This window comes from Plenodomus lingam (genome assembly GCF_022343315.1).
Source record: "Plenodomus lingam strain CAN1 chromosome Unknown contig_22, whole genome shotgun sequence".
Classification (NCBI taxonomy): domain Eukaryota; kingdom Fungi; phylum Ascomycota; class Dothideomycetes; order Pleosporales; family Leptosphaeriaceae; genus Plenodomus; species Plenodomus lingam.
The window spans coordinates 769,719-788,338 of NW_027093939.1; the positions used below are offsets into that span (position 1 = coordinate 769,719).

Consider the following 18,620-nt stretch of genomic DNA (forward strand, 5'->3'; position numbering starts at 1 on the left):
CCTGGAGATCTCACTGTCTTCTGTGTGCGCTATGTAGCGGCCGTGGCTCTGAGGTGAACGATGCAGTTGGTTTGGGGGTGGGCCTTCGGATGAAAGCAGAAGGTTGCTGAGGTTTCGAATTAGTTGGGCGAGATGTGCAGAGCGATGAACAGAAGAATTCACGCGTTCGATTCGTGGTCCTTCAGCGTGAAGATAGGTGTTGTTCAGTATTTATGTGGTCGAGTGGCGGCGAATGGGTATTACATCGCCTCGCTGCGTTGGTAGCCACGTTAGGCCATCGAAGTACCCTGGAGCTGCGTTTGCTTTGCGCGTCGCGTGCGTGCGATCAAATGTTCACGTCTTGTGGGCCGGCACTGTGGCAATAACCTTCTGCATTCACCTTTGGCACTTCCGGAGATACTTCAATTCTCTTACTCTTCATAATACTGCCTACCTGCATGAACGAGAACAAGCTTCAACGATCGCAGTATCACAACCTATTCCCCACAACCAATATAAGATGATACCGGAATTGCCAGCAGGGACTTTCGGACGGTACCAGCGCATCTTAGATGCGCCCGACGACAATCCTAGACAAGATATAGCGACAGGCTCGGTTCATGCGATGAAAAGCCGGGACTGCTCTCCTGCCAAACCAGAAAAGGAAGGCATACGATGTATTACTTGCGCAAAGACTGGTCGCGTTCTCGACTGCTGTAAATGGGCTCCTTGCACGACATGTGCCGATATCGATCATGTGTTGAAACAACAGCAGTTGGAACTAGACATATGGAAGGAACATTGCAATGAACTGAACCGACAGCTTGTAGCCTGGTCTCACCAAGTCAGAAAATTTCAGCAAGACTCTCAGGAGAAGGGCATTGTCATTGCGGAAATGAAAATGGCACGTACACACCTGGAAGCGCAGTATCGGCGAGATGCACAAGCGCAGAGTACTCTTGCTGCGGAGTTGGCAAACGACAATCGGCTTCTGAGAAACTCGGCCAAAAACAGGGAAGAGCCCGGCTTTGTCAATGACTTGATCAACAAGTGTCGAAATCTGGAAGATGTGCTGGAAAAAACTCACTGGGAATTATATTCCAACATGGAAACACTTTGTGGTTCTCTCAATGGCAAAAGCACACAGTACATCGAAGAGCACCTTGAGAAATACACATGCGTAGACAAAGACTCCTGGCAGCCGTTTCTAGCGAAAGATAACGAGCGTTCTCAGGACTCGAACGCACAAATCCAATCGCTGGGCCAGCAAGGACATGCAAAGGAAGAGTACATTGAGGAACTAAAAGAGCAACTCCAAGCCCTTCGCGAAGCTTTCAATCGACAGCAGCGAGAGAAAGACGACCGCATCAAGATCCTCGCAGGCCAACTTCAAGAGGTGCAACCAGGAAAGGATTCCAAGGAAGAAGACCAAGATATCCAATGCACCAAGCTGAAAAAGGAGGTCGCTTTCATGCCCGAGGATCTCGCCCAAGAAGCTGATGATAATAAAGAGAATGTTGACATACCGAGGGAATGCACCAAGGATGGCGAAGATGATCTTGAAGTACATGTCGAGACACTGCAAACCCAACAGGGCCAGGAGCTGAAGCAACACGTTGAAGCCTCCGCCCAGCAAGTGCAGTCTCTAAAAGAGAAGCTAGGCCAAAAGGACGAGCACCTCAAAAGCGCGGAAGAACGGCTTGTTCCTATCTTGGACGAAAAGGACCGACCGGTACAAGAACAGGTACAAGAAAAGGTACAAGAAAAGGGCGATTACATCGAGAGCCTTAAGCGGCAGTGTCAGGAAGCGGACGAGGAGGACAAACGATTGTCTAAGTTATTAGGGGATAGGAAGACAGTCCTATTGCGGCTCCAGGCTCAGCAGCAGGCGCAGCTACCAATCGAGTTTATCATCAGGGAACCCAAGAACAAAAAGGGAAAAGGTAAGAGAAGGTAAAAAGTATGGATCCAGCAGCTTGCGCAGCTTCTCTGGTTCTTGTCCCTGAGTTGGTACGGTGTTGAGCGACAAATTATTTGGTATGGTGGGATGTGTATGGTGGGATGGAGTGTCAAGATGCAGAGGTCAAGAGAACGAGGATGACAAAAGCCCCTAAATAGCATCTGGAGTTAGCATCTGCCCTAGCCGCGTTCAGACGACTAGCATTTGGATACCGCAGGTAGTCACCACCTCGATTACTCTATAAGAGCTCTACACTTGAACACAGTCGTCGATATAGATCATCACAGCGCCATTGCAGAAATGTGAATGAGTCGATAAGCCCATATCCCAATCACTTGTTGAACAGTATGATGTTTAATCCCCTTCAAAGCCTCCCCTTTCTCTCCTCCACACTCCCTTCCGCCCCACTCATCTCATCAGTCAGACGACTAACCTGACTGACATTGCTGAATTGAGGCGTCAAGCCCAATCGCTTCTCAGCCGGAGCCTGGTTATTTTCCATCATACCATTGCGGTTCGCCGTCCAAAACAGCCAACTCTGGCCTCCATATACCGCGAGCGGATTCGCCTCTGGGCCCCGATCCAGCCTCCCATTTGGTGGGGATTTCTCTTCAACAGAGGATTCTGACTCGTCAGATTCTGTTTGCGAAGCGCTATGTACAGATGCGGCCCGATCGACAGATAATGAGTCTTTGGGTGTCCCGAGAGGAGTATCTTGTGTTGGAGCGCGCATTGGACCGAAGATGGAAGAGTCGAGGGAGCGCATGCTAAGATTTACCAAGTGCTTGGGAGTCGAATTGCTGCGACGGGGGATGGAGGTGTGGGAGTCGAAACTACCATTGGAGATGCCTTGGCGCCATGTCATGATGCGGTCGTCGGATGGTTGAGTGGAAGCACTATCTCTTCTCGTTTTGTTGGTTCTAGAGAGGATACTACTGGGTCGCATGGAGGTAGTGTCCCAAGCTTCGCTTCGGCGGATGCGTTTGTGGAAGGCACAGTCCTGGCGGAAAACTTTGATCGCACCAGTATAGTCGGCTGTGACGATGATGTTGCCGCCATGATGAGCGGATTTAGAGATGTACGCTGGACTTTCTGCGGCTTTCCTGAACGTTGAGTCGACATGTGCTGGGTTTGGAGCTGCCGAGCCTGCTTCTGTTGGCGCCCGCGAAGATACAACAGACGCGGCACGCGACACGAGGGTGACTGGCGGTGGATTGCAGAGATCGAAAATTGGGTCTTCTGATGCACTCAGCAGCCGTCTTGTCTGGATTGGCGCTACAATTGTGCAAGTCGTAATTGAGCTGTGAGCCTCGAACATCTCCACCGGCCGCTGCTCCCGCTTGTCGCCCTCAGGAGTGGCTGTAGACCAAATGTACGCTTTGCGGTCTTCACTGCCGCAGATGATATGACCGCCGCAACCAGCGAAAGTCGCTTTTATCTGGCTAGAATTATTTTCATGCCCACGGAATTTCATTTCCAAGCTCTTATCTTTGAGGTTGTATACCCGTATTCTTGAATCATTGCTGGATACCAGAAGTTTGACTTCCCCACTTTCACTACCTGGAGGCCAATATGTCGCTTGTATACCCGTGACTTTGCTGCCTTTGGCATTCTGTCCACGTGTTGACTTGACATGGAGTTGAGCCTGCCACTTCAAGCCCTCCGTATCATAGAACATGCAGAGTCCGCCAAGGGTACCCGCTATGCAAGTCTTACCATCTGGCGTGAAACTCACAGCGGTGATCATATCCGGGGCTGTAGTCGAATAGGCCACGCTTTTGTCTGGTATGCTCCATAATCGCAGCTTCGCATCGAGAGAGCCAGCAAGGAAGAATCGATCGTCTGTGGGGTGAAATTGTATCGATGGGACGAAATCTGAATGTTTGAATGTACAAAGATTCTCCTCGCGACTGACATGCCACAGTCGGACCGTCTTGTCCATCGATGAAGAGAGCAAGAAGTTGTTCTGCGTTTGTCAGCCTGTCTACTTCGATGCTTTGTATCCTGCACAGCTTACCTTGCTCCAACTCAGATCCAGGATTGTGGAAGTGTGGCCATGATACTCTCGAACAGCCTTTTGCTGGAATACAGGTGCACTGAGGCGATTTCCTTCCCCCTCATTCTCATGACCGCCATGTGATTGGCGTTCCTCAGGATTCGCTAACACAGCCCAAACCCGTACAACTCTGTCCTGTCCACCTGCTGCGAGGTACTTGCCATCCTTACTGAATTCGATAGCCCAGATGGGATTGTTTTTTGCTGCTGATCCAGATTGAGGGGCCGGATTCATTCCCGCCACAGGAGCATTGGTCTTGCCCGAGCCAGATCGCAACTCCTGCGCAAGAAACACGTGATCGAACTCTTTGTCTTTCTTGAATTTGGCCCGGACTTTGATGTAGGCTGGTGGATGTGGAATCTTGGGATTGAAACTAACATTGTCGACGTATAATTGGGCGTCCATACCTTCTGGTCGCAGGTCTCCGGCATCTGAACCATTCTCGTTCGTTCCATTGACTGTACTTTTCTTTTTGTTGGTGCCTATAAAGCGACTGAGAAATGAAACTCCTTTTCTGTGGTACTCATTAGCCTTGAAAAGTAATGCATACGGTGCTCAGCCTCAGGCAGACTTCGGCGGAATTAACTCCCCGCCAATCAAAACAGGGGATAAGAATAGCGCGCTTTGGAGGATGCAAATACGGGTAATGGACTACCCCATATCACATAATGAATGCATTTTTATGTATACTGTGTAGTGAGATCAAGCGACACTAAGAGCTTACTTACTTCTTATCGGCCCTGGGCGCCACGTTGAGCTCGCGGGATGCCTCTCCACTATGCTTATTATTGTCCGCGTTCATCTCTGTATGCAACGCTGGGCTTTGACTCAAACCCACGTCCGTACCCTGTAGTCGTAGCTTCTGTCCAGCCGGCGATGTATTCGTTCGTTGAAGAATTTGCTGCACGATTAGCATTCGCTCTCGATCGTACACGACACGCGTTCTCGAAGGAGACATACGTGCGACAATGGATCTATAGCGGCGTCCGATACTCTCCTTCCATTGCTATCAAGTCCATTTTGTGCGTCATTCGCCTGTGCGAGTGTCAAGGTAGAATTCCGAAATTTGGCGGCCAGCTTCTTGTTCGACGGTGAGCCTACAGTGGGCAAAATCAGTGTGGTTCCCGTGCTTCGGTAATTTGAGTTCGTGTAGACATGTCACATACCGTCAATAGACGCAGATCCAGTCTCTTGTTTTTCAAAGGGGCATGCTGGAGTCTGCCTTGCGGGGTCTGAGACCTTGATCTTGGGTAACGCATCTAGCATCTTCGTACTCTACACAGCAGTAACATGGATGCACATAGCCGTGCTGCCGCTATTGTCTTGGTACTTTGCGACGGTGTTTCAGGTACAGTTTTACTTTGGCAGTGTCTGGCTCCGACTCTGGGAATCGGTGTGCGCTTTTGTTGCGAAAGCGTCAGAAAGATTGAAAGTGGTGTCTGCAGATAAGATGTGTCGTCGGTGCCGCGGGATCACACGGACGGCATAACGTAAGGAGGCTGCAGAAAGCTTCGCAAGTGTCGTGGGAACGATGAGTGAGGATAGCTGCCTCCGTGTTCCTTTTCAATGACGACACAGAATATGTAGAGCTGTCAGTAAGCTCCACGCACCTTCCTGTTGTTGCATCGCGTTTCTTCCAACGTTGTTCGCTTGTGGCTTCTTCAAGGAATGCGCCTAGAGTAGCCTAGGTACCAAACACGTGACGCCATGTTCGATGGTGTGGCACCAAGTCCCGCCGTGATCCGTGGGCCGCTCATAGTTAGCAGCTTCAAGCACATGTGCTATAGCATGCGACCACTGATATTGAGCTTAGAGGCAACCCAAAACACCAGAGCTGCCTACCGTATGTGGGTATCCTAGAGCTACCGATGACTACCGGTATCATTCCAAGTGAATCGTAGTCCCTAGCAATCTACGCTTCTATAGCGCACCATGGTACTTTCCACCAATCAGAAATGGACGCACAGCATCGTCTCCCCCTGTGTAAGCATCTAGAGTTTGCGATCAACGTACGTGAGATACACAGGAGGTGCAAGGCAGTTTCGTGCATGCCGGTAGTAGTACTCTACCAGTTTCCTATTGTACCGTACTAGCAGTCGTTGGAACTAAAAATAAAGATATGAAAAACTAAAAACCGCACGCCAAATCACAGTGCTGCTCCACTACGCAGATCTCGGTGGTACAGCCGGCGATAATTCCCCCGATGTTTTATTCTCGAAACAGTGGGAGATGCACGGCCCGTAACTTCTAGAAAGTCAATGTCAAGCAGAGGAACAGAGACCAAAAGGGTGCCATAGTAAACCCTGTGCATTGACTTTTTTCCCTTCTCCTTCTCCTCCTCACTCGCCCCTCCTATTCATATGCCCCCTTCCCCTTTTCCAACACTCTCTCCGCATCAGCTTCCCTTTTCCCTCATGCCCCAGACGTTCCACCCGCCCCTTCCTCCAAACACCCATATTATGCACATTACACACTCAAGATGCGATGCAGTGATGTCAAAAAAAAACCCAAGGACGTTCTTGCACAAATCTCGCAATCGCATTGATGAACTTGTCACGCGTGTCTGTGCTCGCAACTGCAGCGCAGAAGACTTGCCAGTTGGTCTTCGTCCGGTGGCGGTTTCGCGTATCGAGGGGGACGCCGTATTTGTCGAGGAGGGTTGGGTAGAATTTGGATTACATGGTGTAGATGTCTTTGGGGATGAAGTTGAGGTTGAGGAGGCGGTCATTATTATTAAGGTTGTGGAGGACACCGTGGGTGGACTTGTTGTATGTGAGAGTTGAATGTGGAGGTTTGGCGTCATGGTTGATGCCTAGTTGTTTCCATTTGGTCAGGTATTCATGTGCGATTTCGGTGAAGTTGGTGGCGTCTGCGGTCTCGCCGACGAGCTTGGAAATGTGCGACATGGCTTCGAGACCAATGATTCCTCTCAATGCAAGATTGGTTTGAATCTCAAGTTTGCCGGCAAAATCATCTGTTGAATATTGGATGCGCAAACCATGTATGGCAGATTTTTTAAGGATACCAACCATGTTCCTGATGCTCGAAGTGCGGTTTCAGGTCAGGAGCATGGTCATCAACTCCGGATTCGTATAAAGGAAGAAAGGCGAAGTTGGTTAGATGACCTAAACAGTTTGAGTATTAGTCGCTTGATGTTCATTGGAGTCAGTGGCGAAAGAAACGTGACCTTGCGCTCGATCTTGTTATCCACTCTGAGTATGAAGACGCTGCTCGTCGATGTATATTCATAAAATGTCTGGTTCACCAAGTCCTTGACTTAACTCGGGGCGCCCATCCACGTCAAAGCCTTCCCATCGAACTCTATCAATCCAGTCCATCCAAGATACTGGCGCCTGCATAAGAATAGCTCTGGCCAGCATTGTCGTGAGTATGCATGTGTGTACGTCCAGAATGTTGGCCACCGACCAGGAAGATAGCCACCCTTGTTATCATTGCTTCCTGCAGGAAGCCAAGCACTAAAGTATGCTGACTTGACCGCGAGTGGCAAGGCCGCAGGGCGCGCTGGGAAGAACGTAGACCCAATCTGCAGTACGGTGGCAAACAAGCCGCCAAATGTGATACTAAATATTAGCAATGACTGAATCTCCGTCAATCAAAGTATTTAAAGTATTATGAAAGCGAACAGAGACAGAGATGAGGTATAAGAGGAATTGAGTACAACAATCTATGCTCGAATTAGAGGTTTTACCCATAGGTAGCCCCCATGACCGATAAATTTGCGGGTGGCAGGCACTACCTGACGGGACAAGCGGACATTTCTTACGACTGGACACTATTACAGTATAATGAAGACACCCAAATCATAGATTATACCTTGAGCGGTGAGGAATCCGTTAGAAGAGAATGCTTAAACACCGTAGCATTTCTTAAAATTGTTGCAGAAGTTTTAGGACGTAAGGTCTAGTCCAACGAAGCCATGTAACCAAAAAATGGGCTGTTTGTATTGCCTGTATTGCAAGTAAAGGCAAATTGTAGCTGCTTTCAAAAAAATTGGTGTTTTTAGTATTTACATAAAGTGTACCTACTTGGAGAATCGATGGAAGTTCACTACGGTATAATCAGCTACGTTTACATCTCACCAAAGCTTCGTACTTGCCTACAATCCTATGTCACCCTATAGAGTACTTCTTGTAACAACCATCCATAGCACATAAGTCCTGAATCAGGCACCGAGAACCTCCGCCTCGTGCCAGTGTGAACTAAAGAGATGACTCCCTAGATGTCGAGTGAACAGTGCTAGTTTGCCGCTGCCAAGCGCCCGACTGCAATGTAAACGGTCAATGTCTGGGTCACGGTTGAGGGCTAGGGCTGTGGTAAGCCCTTGGCTAGTTATAGAATGCACTGTTTAGATTCTGGAGACCGAAGACTCGCATTGCCGGTATTAGAAATTGCCCAAGATTGTGAAGGCCTGTAGATGATGACTGAAAAACATAAGACCTCAAAAGTCCTTGTAGTGTGGAAAGTACAACTTTTGTTGCGTACGGTACGGTACCGGTACTGATAGATGGCAAGTCAGTCTTTCGAATTCAATCGGGCCAGCAAGATTGATTGTTGTCGCAAGAGCAGAACCACAACTTCATTGGCGTACCGTGCAAGCGTCCTATAAAACTGGTGAGATGCGCAGGAACAAGCGAGCAGACAAAGGCTCTTGACGCTTGTCCTGCAGCTAGCTCCCGGTACTGTACGGTACCCTACTCTACCCTACCGTTCAACGTCAAGGCCAAGCGACTACCGGGATAGACTCAACCACCCAAGCCAGATTGAGCTGCAGGACGTGATTTACTCCAACCGCAGCGCATCTAATGTAGGGCCCAGGACGGCGGCCAACTATACTACCAGCCAAGGCATGAGTGTGCAGCCTCACGATGCCCATGACCGCTTTGTTTTGCCACGTTGTTGAAGCGTAAATCAGGTACCAAAGACGAATGGATCTTGCGTACAAGTGACGTGGTCCCATTCATACAGCGTTGTACTCGTACAGAGACTAAGAGAGCTTATGGTTGTGGCCTTGCGCCATTGGGAAGCAGGCGTGTAGTTGAAGTGTGCAATGCAGGTTGCGTGGTTGTGCAGCCGAGAGAGCAAATGCTTGTGGAACACGGGGATGGCGTTCGGGAGGATGCAGATGACAGCGGTGGCAGGTGGTGTGGAAACAAAAGCGGGGGAAGTGTGAGGCAGAAATTATCCGAGAATACAGTGGCGCGTAATTAGGGGTGGGGGAGCGTTGATATCAATATGACATGGCAGGATCATGTAGTACATGTGCACACGCGAACTGTTGGGCGCCAGTCTCACGGAGGCGTGGTGAGATGTAGGCGCGAATGTGTTGCCACGTGTATGTATGAAACCATGGTCTGTCCTATTACTAGAGAGACCGAGAGAAAGAGTCTACAAGGCCGATGCCACATGAGTTAGAAAGCCAGGGGATGTTCGCAATTTTGGGTATAGTGAGATTATTAGCATCTACTGAGCATCGAGGAGTTTCTTAAACACTAAGAAAGTACGCAATCCATAATACCACTTCTCGGGGTACCCAATAATCGCCTGACCAAAGGATGTGTAAGAACAAATGCAATGTGCTGAAAGACTTCATTTCGACCGCACACCTGGTAAGCCCAACTCCCCACATATCGACCAGAAAGACACAGGAACGAGACAATTGAGCGGGGTATCCAGAACCAACAGAGAAAACCTGAGGAGGAAAAATGCTGAATACCGGAGGTAGAGAGATGGGAAGGAAACAAATGCAGGGTATTGGAAAAACGCGCAGTAACATGAGATTTCAAGCGTGCAGCAAGACTTGCCATCTTGCTAGGAGCCGGCAACCCAGTCACAGTTGACATGTTCAAACTGTTGGGCAGACTCGGCAAGCCAGGGGCAATGTAAGACATCGTTGACGGTCCAGCGTTGCTCAGGGTCCATTGCGAGACAACCTTTGACGAGAGCTAAAGCGTCCTCGGGACAACCTCCTTTGACGGCTTCTGCGTTGCGAATGAGCTCTTCATCCCATTCGCCACGCAGAATCTTCTCGGTCGTCTTTATGTCAAGCCCATCGTCAAAGGGCAGTCTGGCCGTGAGCAGCGCAAAGACAACGACACCAAAGGCCCACATGTCGGCCGCTGGCGAAAAAAGGGGGGTGGTAGCACTGAAGAGCTCGGGAGCGGCGTACTGTAAGCTGCCTGCAAAGGACGTGCTAGTGTTTGCAGGACCAATGTTGAGATTGTCGCCACTGGAAATGGGCTCTGGACCATCACGTTGGTCGCTCACAATGAAGTCGGCCATGCCAAAGTCACAAAGCAGGAGGTTGCCTCCATCACGATCGGAATCTGGGCCCGTCCTATCAACGAGGCAGTTCTCGAGCTTGATGTCGCGATGGACGACTTGAACATCGTTGTGCAGGTAGCGCATCGCCGAGGCCAGCTGGTAAGCATAGCGCTTCACTAGATGGGCCGGGAGACCAGACTTTTTCTGACGGCGCGTCTCCCGGATCAGATCGAAGAGAGTGCCCCCCTTGTTCAGCTTTGTGATACAAAAGGTAGCAAACTCGGTAGTGTACACTCTAAGCAGAGGAAGAATGTAGGGATGTCGCAAGAACCGCCAGATCTCCACCTCGTGATCGAACTGGGATTGAATACGTTCATTCTCAAGCTCGGACTTGTCCTGCTGTGTCTTGCGCACAATCTTGACGGCATTGACCACAGGCTTGCCGTCTTCCATGCTCGTAACCTCCTTGACGATACTGAAACCACCATAACCGATTTGCTTGCCAATGATGTATTCACCCTCGTAGCCTATGCCTTGGCCTTCGTCGTCGGGTTCGCTTGGCTTGATGGGCGCCTCGGAGGCTTTGTAGCGTGCCAGAAACGAAGCAGCCGGCGACATGGACGACAGGGAGCGACCCGAGCGTGTGGAGGATCGACGACTTGCGCGCCGTAAGCTGCCCTCTTCTCCTATTTCGGACCGATAGCTCTTGTTTCTCACCGGCACGTTCCGCCGTGCAAAGAGCGGAAAGTCAGAGGGAGACGTGGCCCCCAAGGGGGAGAGGATAAAGTCGGTCGGGGTCTCGAGAGGCGTCTGGGCTTCCTCAAGCAGAGGAGAGGCGGTAGTGGCCGAGGTGAGGGATGCGACCTGGTCGATGTATTCGGGATTCTTTGCCAAGTCATGGACGGTAGGCTGTGCAAGAGGATAGGTGGCCTCGCCGACACCGTACTGTCTGTGCCTACGCACATGGTAGGGCATCTCGAGGTACTCTCGATCAGAGTAGCTGCCCTCCTCGGGCGTGCGTGAACGTGATCCTCGCGATGCTTTGGGGATGGGCACCTCGAGCGCATGGCGTTCGCCATTGTCGAGCTTGACTTCGCTGTTGAAAGTGATGGACGGCCGCCGCTCGTTGAACCTGGCCAGCACATCGTCTTCGTCGCTCCCACTGCTGCCTAGGGCACTGCTGCCGCCAAAGGAGCGGCCATTGCGGTCACTAGGGACGCGAGTGAGGGCGGCAGCCTCGTAAATGTCTTGCGGCGGCGTAGCAGCATGCTTAGTAGCCGGCTGCGGGCATTCCTGGCGAGGGAACGAGGCAAAGGTAGAGACGACAGGTTTGGCGGGCGACGAGGTTTTGAGTTTAAGCTTCTGGAAATTGTGTGAGGACGCCGAGGGGGCCATTACATCGTTTCACAGTACGGTGGAAGCAAACCTCGCAGCGCTCGCCGGCGACGTGAGTATTAATATGCGACGATCGTGGGGTGCAGGTCGCGGCGCAAAGAGCAATTTCGGGAGCAAAAGGTAATGCGATTATGTCCTGGAAGTTGCTTGTCCTACTAGCGCCCGGTACACTGGATGGTCGCGCCCGCAAGAAGAAAAAAAGATGGGTACGCTACCGGCGAAAAGTGGTAAAAAAGAATTTGGTGGTGATGTGAAGGGAGGAGTGAAGGAGTGAAAGGAGTCAAGAAGTCGTGTTAGCCAAATGAAATAATAATAATAACAATAATAATACAAAAAGATGTCCACACTATCTAGAAGGCACGGCCGTCGTTGTTAACACGGCGGCGGGCCATGGTCGACGATGGGCCGTGGGGGGGGACTTGCAGCGGCGAGGACCGGAGCGGGGGTCGGAATTTGTGCATGCTGGGCACGTGAACGGGGATGGCATGGCTGGGCAGTCTTTCGGGGGCCTATGAGCAGCAAGAGTGCAGCAAGCCGATGGGGATGATGGACGTGTTGTGAGTGGCCGCAGGCGAAGCAGCAGAAATTTGGCTTTCTAACACATACTGGCCGGGCACGCTGAGTGGACCAGCGATTGTTGGTTGCCGAGATAAGAAACGAGCGAGTGCAAGCGGGTGGTTGTGTGCCCCGCATCCTTGGGTAGAGTATTGGGTATTGGGCGTTGGGGTGTTGGGTTGTTGGATGTTGAGTATAATTGGGTAGAGATTCCTGCAGACAGGTACTTTACCTGGTACTTTCATACGGCACGGGTCATGGTGGCGGGTGGTGGTGCGAGTTCGCAGAGACTCTGGTCTGGCGATGAGTACGGTAGGTACAGAGGGATGCTCACGCCAGCGTCGGCTCACGCAAACCATGCTTGAACACGGTGTGGTATGACGGACTTGGGTACTTGAGCCATGCTTGCCGATGGTGTGCCTTGTATATATATATATATATATATATGTACATGTATACAGTCGATACCGTGCAGTCGGCGACAAGGCTCTCGCGCTGTGGTCATGGTCCACACCCAGTGCAGTGTAATTGTAGTCTGCAAGTCAAGGGACATGCAGGGCAGCGGCTCAACTAGACAACTCTGTTCTTTGGTGGTCACAACAGCGCCAACTCGCTTTGCTACTGCTAGTCGCTAGTCTCCAGTAAGACGTCCAAGTCCCGTCCACTTCGGTAGGTACCGGTACGGTACTTATGTAAGTTGAGTTGTACACCGTCCTAGGTAGGCCCACCGCGAAGCTCCTACATGACACCGTACCTGTTGTCTACTTGCACCCCATGTTGTCATGTTGCTCTGATTCCATCTGAATTCACACAGGAGAGAAAGAGAACGATGCACGTTGCAAAGAGTCCGCCAAGTCCATGACGTTGTCACTACCTTGGGATCCCAATACCTACCTACTACTAGAGTAGAGTACTGCCCCAGCACTCAAGTCGGCGCCCCAATGGCCCACGCGGGTAAGCGTGTGGAGCAACCAGCTCTGTTTAGGCGAGGGACTTCCTCCTCCCAATGACCCTTTGTTGATTTGGGGAGGCGAGGAAGCATCAAAAGGATAGATATGCATCCATTACCGTCGGTGGGTAGGCCATGTCGTAGAGACTGGACTGGACTGGACTGGTACCTACTACTCTACTCTACCATGGGCTCCAGTTAACCATGTAGTGGCCGTTGTGGCCGTTGTGGCCTCCTTCACACATGGGCATGGATGGGATGGACATCGGTCCAGTCGACACTGCCGCCGTCCGCGCGATGCCCAAGTGAGGCTGGCGCTTGATACCGCATCCAGCTAAGGCGGCTACAGCTCGAGCTAGGGTCCACGTCGGGGCGGGCGTGTGCGTTGCATCGTCGAAGCCGCAGGACTCGCAGGAGAGGTGACGAGGTCAAGTCAACAAGAGCAGCCATCGCCAACCTCCCTCTCGCCGCCCGTCCATCCACCCACCCATCCAACCCCCCTCCCCGTATCCTTTTACAAGCGCCACCGCTGTCGCCCTCCGCAGCCTCCTCCCTCCAAGCTCCGCCCAGCTCAGCGCCCGACTCCCGACCCTGCACAACCCCAAGGCCGCCCCGGCCTGTCCACCGGCGCTATGGGACTCTCCAAGTTCTTCTCATACTGCTGCGGCGGTAAGTCCTTCTCTCTGCGCCAGCCCCAGTGCCCGCCATCATGACTAACATGCTGCATGGCAGGACGCTCGAGAGACAGCCTCTACGACCCTGTGCTGGCCGACAGCGAGCGCGAGGCCGTAGCTGACTTGCTCGGCTTCCTGGAGAATGTAGGACCTGCCCGCCCTCGAGACACTGCACCATCCCGTCCCATACTGACTGAGAGCCCTCGCAGCGAGCCGAAACCGACTTCTTCTCCGGCGAGCCCCTCCGCGCACTGAGCACCCTCGTCTATTCCGACAACATCGACTTGCAGCGGTCAGCTAGCTTGACCTTTGCCGAGATCACAGAGCGAGGTACACGTCTGTCTCCGCCTGCCCGACCCACACATACGCTGATGAAGCATTCCAGATGTCAGAGAAGTCGATCGAGACACCCTGGAGCCCATTCTCTTCCTTCTCCAGAACCCAGATATCGAGGTGCAGCGCGCTGCGAGTGCGGCGTTGGGCAACTTGGCCGTCAACAGTAGGTCCCATGAGCCGCATCAGAAAAAAGTACTGACCGCCCAGCAGCCGAGAACAAGGTGGCCATTGTCGCACTGGGAGGGCTTGCACCCCTGATCAAACAGATGAACTCGCCCAACGTCGAGGTGCAATGTAATGCCGTGGGATGCATCACGAATCTGGCTACCCACGAGGACAACAAGGCCAAGATTGCACGATCAGGTGCCCTGCAGCCCCTCACACGGCTGGCAAAGTCAAAGGACATGCGAGTTCAGAGAAACGCCACGGGCGCGTTGCTGAACATGACACACTCTGGTAGGCAAGCTTGGCCATGCCATGATCACGATCCTCTATACTCACCTGCCCACAGACGATAACCGGCAACAGCTCGTCAATGCTGGCGCGATACCGGTGCTCGTTCAGCTCCTCTCCTCACCAGACGTCGACGTCCAATACTATTGCACAACCGCACTGAGCAACATAGCCGTCGACGCCAGCAACCGCGCCAAATTGGCCCAAACCGAAGGGCGATTGGTGGGGTCCTTGGTGCACCTGATGGAATCGTCCTCGCCCAAGGTCCAATGTCAGGCTGCCCTGGCCCTGCGTAACCTAGCCTCCGACGAAAGATACCAGCTCGAAATCGTACGCGCTCGTGGTCTGCCGTCTCTCCTCCGCCTGTTGCAGTCATCTTACCTTCCCCTCATCCTTTCCGCTGTTGCATGTATACGAAACATCTCCATCCACCCCGCCAACGAGTCGCCCATTATCGAAGCTGGCTTCCTTCGGCCGTTAGTAGACTTGCTTGGCTCTACGGACAACGATGAAATCCAATGCCACGCAATTTCCACGCTACGCAACCTCGCAGCTAGTTCCGACAAGAACAAGGAGTTGGTACTCGAGGCTGGCGCCGTACAAAAGTGCAAGCAATTGGTCCTCAACGTCCGACTTCCCGTGCAGTCCGAGATGACGGCTGCCATTGCTGTACTTGCTCTTAGTGAAGAGCTCAAGCCGCACCTCCTCAACCTCGGTGTATTCGATGTCTTGATTCCACTCACCGAGTCAGAGAGCATAGAAGTCCAGGGCAACAGTGCGGCTGCACTTGGTAATCTATCATCAAAAGGTAAGTTTCTGCATCGGACCCATCTCGAGGCTAAGTTTGCTGACTGAACGCAGTGGGCGATTACTCCATCTTCATTCAAAACTGGACCGAGCCGGCTGGCGGTATTCACGGATACCTTCGTCGCTTCCTCGCAAGCGGCGATCCGACCTTTCAGCACATCGCTATCTGGACGCTGCTCCAGCTCCTCGAGTCCGAGGACACGCAACTGATGGAGCGCATTGGCAGTTCCACTGAGATCGTACACATGGTCACTGAGATTGCCGAGCGCAACATCGAATCTGACGACGAAGACAACGAGGACGGCGAAGGCGAAGTAGTCACCCTCGCCCGCCGCTGCCTTGGACTTTTGGGCCAGACCCCCAAGGCCCTCGTCGAAGGGTGATAGGCTTGATCGCCTCCCTATCATCACCTAGCACTACCGACATTTGTCATCCTTCTTCTTGAAGTTACATTATCGCTTTGTTGTTGAAGGGTCCCTTGTCACATAGAGTTCTTGGACAAGTTGGCAACCCATGATGTTGGACGGTCGGCGTTTTTTTCGGAAAGCAAGTATCTCATCATCTATAGCGTGCGAGCATTGGCGGAGCAAAGCTTCTTTAACTCATCGACATACCACACAACTGTTATCCGCCTACTACACAACCCCATTCCTTGAAGCATGCACCGCGAAAGAATTTGTAATTGGTAGAATTAGTGGTTTGCTTTCCAGAGAGGTTGCTTTGGGAACGATATAGTTGAAACGAATCATATTGCATTGTGTCGCGCCGTTTCTTACTGGTTGTGTTTATCCATGGGATCTCCAGGCTAAGTGAAACAAAATACAGGTGACGTCGCGTTTCTCATACCCCCCCTGCTTATCGATAAGCAGACCCCCAAATTGTTTTGCAGTTGCGCGAGTCACTGCATCCTGATTCATCCAGCCCACCAACACAACCTGAAGGTAGCAGACAGTGATGCCTCCGAAGGCCTCAAGAGGTAGAGGAGCTACGCGCGCTCGTGGAGCTAGCAGAGGGGGAGCAACAGCAGCAGCGCGATCCGCTGCCGGTACCAACGATGCAACACCGCAAAGCACAGATGCGACAGCTGCAATTGAGGCACCAGCAGCATCCGTGATAACAAAGCAAGAAGATGGCGAAGACACAAAGGTGCCGGTCATCGGAGAGAACCTCTCTGGAGCCGTCGAACCGCAAGTCGTTTCTGCAGATGCATCGTACGCTATACCATCCACCGCATCATGCGGTGCAATGCTAACGTGGAAACCCAGTGATCTCCCTAATCCTTCCAATGACGTAGAATCATCTTCACGCCCCCCTGTCCAGAGAATCGGAGGCTTACAGGGCTCGGTGCCGCCCTCGCGATCTGCCTCACCGTCTGCACGAGGACGCGGAAGCGTAACTCGTGGCAAGCGGGGCATGGTAAAGCCGACATTTACAGGTCGACGGACAAAGGAAGAGCGAGAGGCTCTGGCGAAAGAATTGAAGGAACGTGAAGAGTTGAGAAACGCTGAACGCAATGCTGCGGAAGAGAAGAAGAGACGCGACCAGAAGTTCAGGGATCGAAGGGAACAGAACAAGCAGCAGCGTGCAAGAGGTGGCTATCATGCTGCAGTGAGCGGCCCTTTCTCACTGGGTAGCTCAAAGGAAGGTATGTCACGTCCAATGTTCATGCATGGACAATGTTAATTGGAATTATAGACCGGAAGAACAATTCCAACCGTGGGCCGTTGGGGTACGGAGGTGGATCAGGCTCGCGAGCTGTACGTGTCAAAAATGAAGGAGACGGCTATGGAGGCTCGGGCTCGGGCTCTCGATCAGGTGGAGGCGGAGGAGGTCCTTCTGTCAAGAGAGAGGACGGAGGCTACGTTTCCTCTGATGAAGAAGACGGTGACGCAGAATTTCCGCGAAGAGACATTGATCTCATCGAAATCTCATCCGACGAGAACGAAGATGAAGGCGCCGCCGCCCCATCGAAACGTCTAACCCGCACAACACTACCTGTTCGCATCGGCAGAAAGGAACACCAAGAACGTACAGTAGGCATCAACACAGATGCAAGTTCGGAAACTGCAGCAAAGATACTCGAGAAAACCGAATCAAAGGGCGAGTTATCAACAGAGGCAGTGTCGGAGTCAGCTCCGCGGAAGGGAAAGGCGAAGGAAGTTGAAATCACAGGCGAGCGAAAACCGTTCAGAGGTGTCTGGCAAGATATAGACGACTCTAAAGTTGCCGTCAAGACCGAGACAATAAGCGATGATGAGGCTATGGCAGAATCCGAGCCAGCAGGTCTTTCTGAGCAGGCTCCCCGACCCACCGAGGAGTCAGTAACCGCATCGCCAAATGCGGAGCGCAGATCCAAGATACGGACGAAAAGCATCGCAGAGCCGATTCTACAAACCGATGAAGATCGCGCAGAATGGGCACGCTTCCAGTCCAATCTGCAATCTGTCAGAGCAGAGCTTGGCCCAGAGGAGACACCGGCCGTGGATGAGAATGGCGATACTGAAATGGCAGATGGAGCCGTCAAAGCAAAGAAGCCTACTGTACGAGACAATAACGTCTACCTCTTCCAAGTTCCCCCTCTGATGCCAGAACTGCTCCCCCCATCCTTCAAACTTGAATCAACCGACGAACCTTCCAGTACCGCAATCGTCGCACCGCCCGCGCCGGCACCGGCACCGGCACCAGCATCAGGCAAATCCGGAACCAAGATCGGAACCAAGATCAAGCTCGAGGAGGGTAGTTTCTCAGACCCTTCTGCAAAGGCGCACGACGGCCCACGCTTCGCCAGTGGGTTGGTGGGCAAACTACGTGTCCGGGCATCAGGTCGTACGACACTAGATTGGGGCGGAACAAGTTACGAACTCACGCCTGGGAACAAGGCGTCGTTTCTGCAGGAGGTTGTGAGTATCCATGCTGTCTCCCCGGTAGATAGGGTGGTTCCAGAGGAGGCGGGGGATGCGATCAGCATGGGGAGGGTCAAGGGCAAGTTTGTCGTAGTGCCGGACTGGGAGAATATGCTTGGCTGATGGGTGGTTTTGCTTCCTTGGACAAGGACATGGTCAAGACTCAAAAGCATTGTCAAAGGCGTTGCAAGTAGCATTTCCTTGGGCAAGTTCATCATCAAGGTATCACATTGGTCTTGAGTGTCAAATCGACAGCAAAGAAAAGGTAGCA

General features: G+C 52.2%; 6 protein-coding genes across 6 annotated transcripts; 3 read left to right on the plus strand and 3 right to left on the minus strand.

The window, feature by feature from the left end:
* Positions 1 to 499: 499 nt before the first annotated feature.
* Positions 500 to 1,936, plus strand: IAQ61_005631 (uncharacterized protein; the record flags this gene model as incomplete). Its single annotated transcript, XM_003839934.2, has 1 exon — positions 500 to 1,936. The coding sequence occupies one exon, from the start codon at positions 500 to 502 to the stop codon at positions 1,934 to 1,936; it is 1,437 nt and encodes a 478-aa protein (XP_003839982.2).
* Positions 1,937 to 2,036: 100 nt separating this feature from the next.
* IAQ61_005632 (uncharacterized protein) lies at positions 2,037 to 5,625 on the minus strand. Its single transcript, XM_066096867.1, has 5 exons — positions 5,162 to 5,625; positions 4,956 to 5,092; positions 4,724 to 4,896; positions 3,957 to 4,509; positions 2,037 to 3,905 (listed from the first exon to the last, which is right to left on the minus strand). The coding sequence occupies exons 1-5, from the start codon at positions 5,259 to 5,261 to the stop codon at positions 2,304 to 2,306; spliced, it is 2,565 nt and encodes an 854-aa protein (XP_065953218.1). The 5' UTR covers positions 5,262 to 5,625; the 3' UTR covers positions 2,037 to 2,303.
* A 1,045-nt stretch (positions 5,626 to 6,670) lies between these two features.
* Positions 6,671 to 7,027, minus strand: IAQ61_005633 (uncharacterized protein; the record flags this gene model as incomplete). The annotated part of the gene is made up of 1 exon (XM_003839932.1): positions 6,671 to 7,027. The coding sequence occupies one exon, from the start codon at positions 7,025 to 7,027 to the stop codon at positions 6,671 to 6,673; it is 357 nt and encodes a 118-aa protein (XP_003839980.1).
* A 2,797-nt stretch (positions 7,028 to 9,824) lies between these two features.
* Positions 9,825 to 12,486, minus strand: IAQ61_005634 (uncharacterized protein; the record flags this gene model as incomplete). The annotated part of the gene is made up of 3 exons (XM_003839930.2): positions 9,825 to 11,639; positions 11,704 to 11,808; positions 12,475 to 12,486. 3 exons carry the CDS (start codon positions 12,484 to 12,486, stop codon positions 9,825 to 9,827), a joined length of 1,932 nt encoding a protein of 643 aa, XP_003839978.2.
* Positions 12,487 to 12,643: 157 nt separating this feature from the next.
* On the plus strand, positions 12,644 to 15,829 carry VAC8 (Vacuolar protein 8; the record flags this gene model as incomplete). Its single annotated transcript, XM_066096868.1, has 7 exons — positions 12,644 to 13,845; positions 13,909 to 13,994; positions 14,060 to 14,180; positions 14,236 to 14,349; positions 14,397 to 14,642; positions 14,698 to 15,447; positions 15,501 to 15,829. Exons 1-7 carry the CDS (start codon positions 13,809 to 13,811, stop codon positions 15,827 to 15,829), a joined length of 1,683 nt encoding a protein of 560 aa, XP_065953219.1. The 5' UTR covers positions 12,644 to 13,808.
* Positions 15,830 to 16,400: 571 nt separating this feature from the next.
* On the plus strand, positions 16,401 to 18,472 carry IAQ61_005636 (uncharacterized protein; the record flags this gene model as incomplete). Its single annotated transcript, XM_003839928.2, has 2 exons — positions 16,401 to 17,091; positions 17,142 to 18,472. 2 exons carry the CDS (start codon positions 16,401 to 16,403, stop codon positions 18,470 to 18,472), a joined length of 2,022 nt encoding a protein of 673 aa, XP_003839976.2.
* Between the last annotated feature and the right edge of the window lie 148 nt (positions 18,473 to 18,620).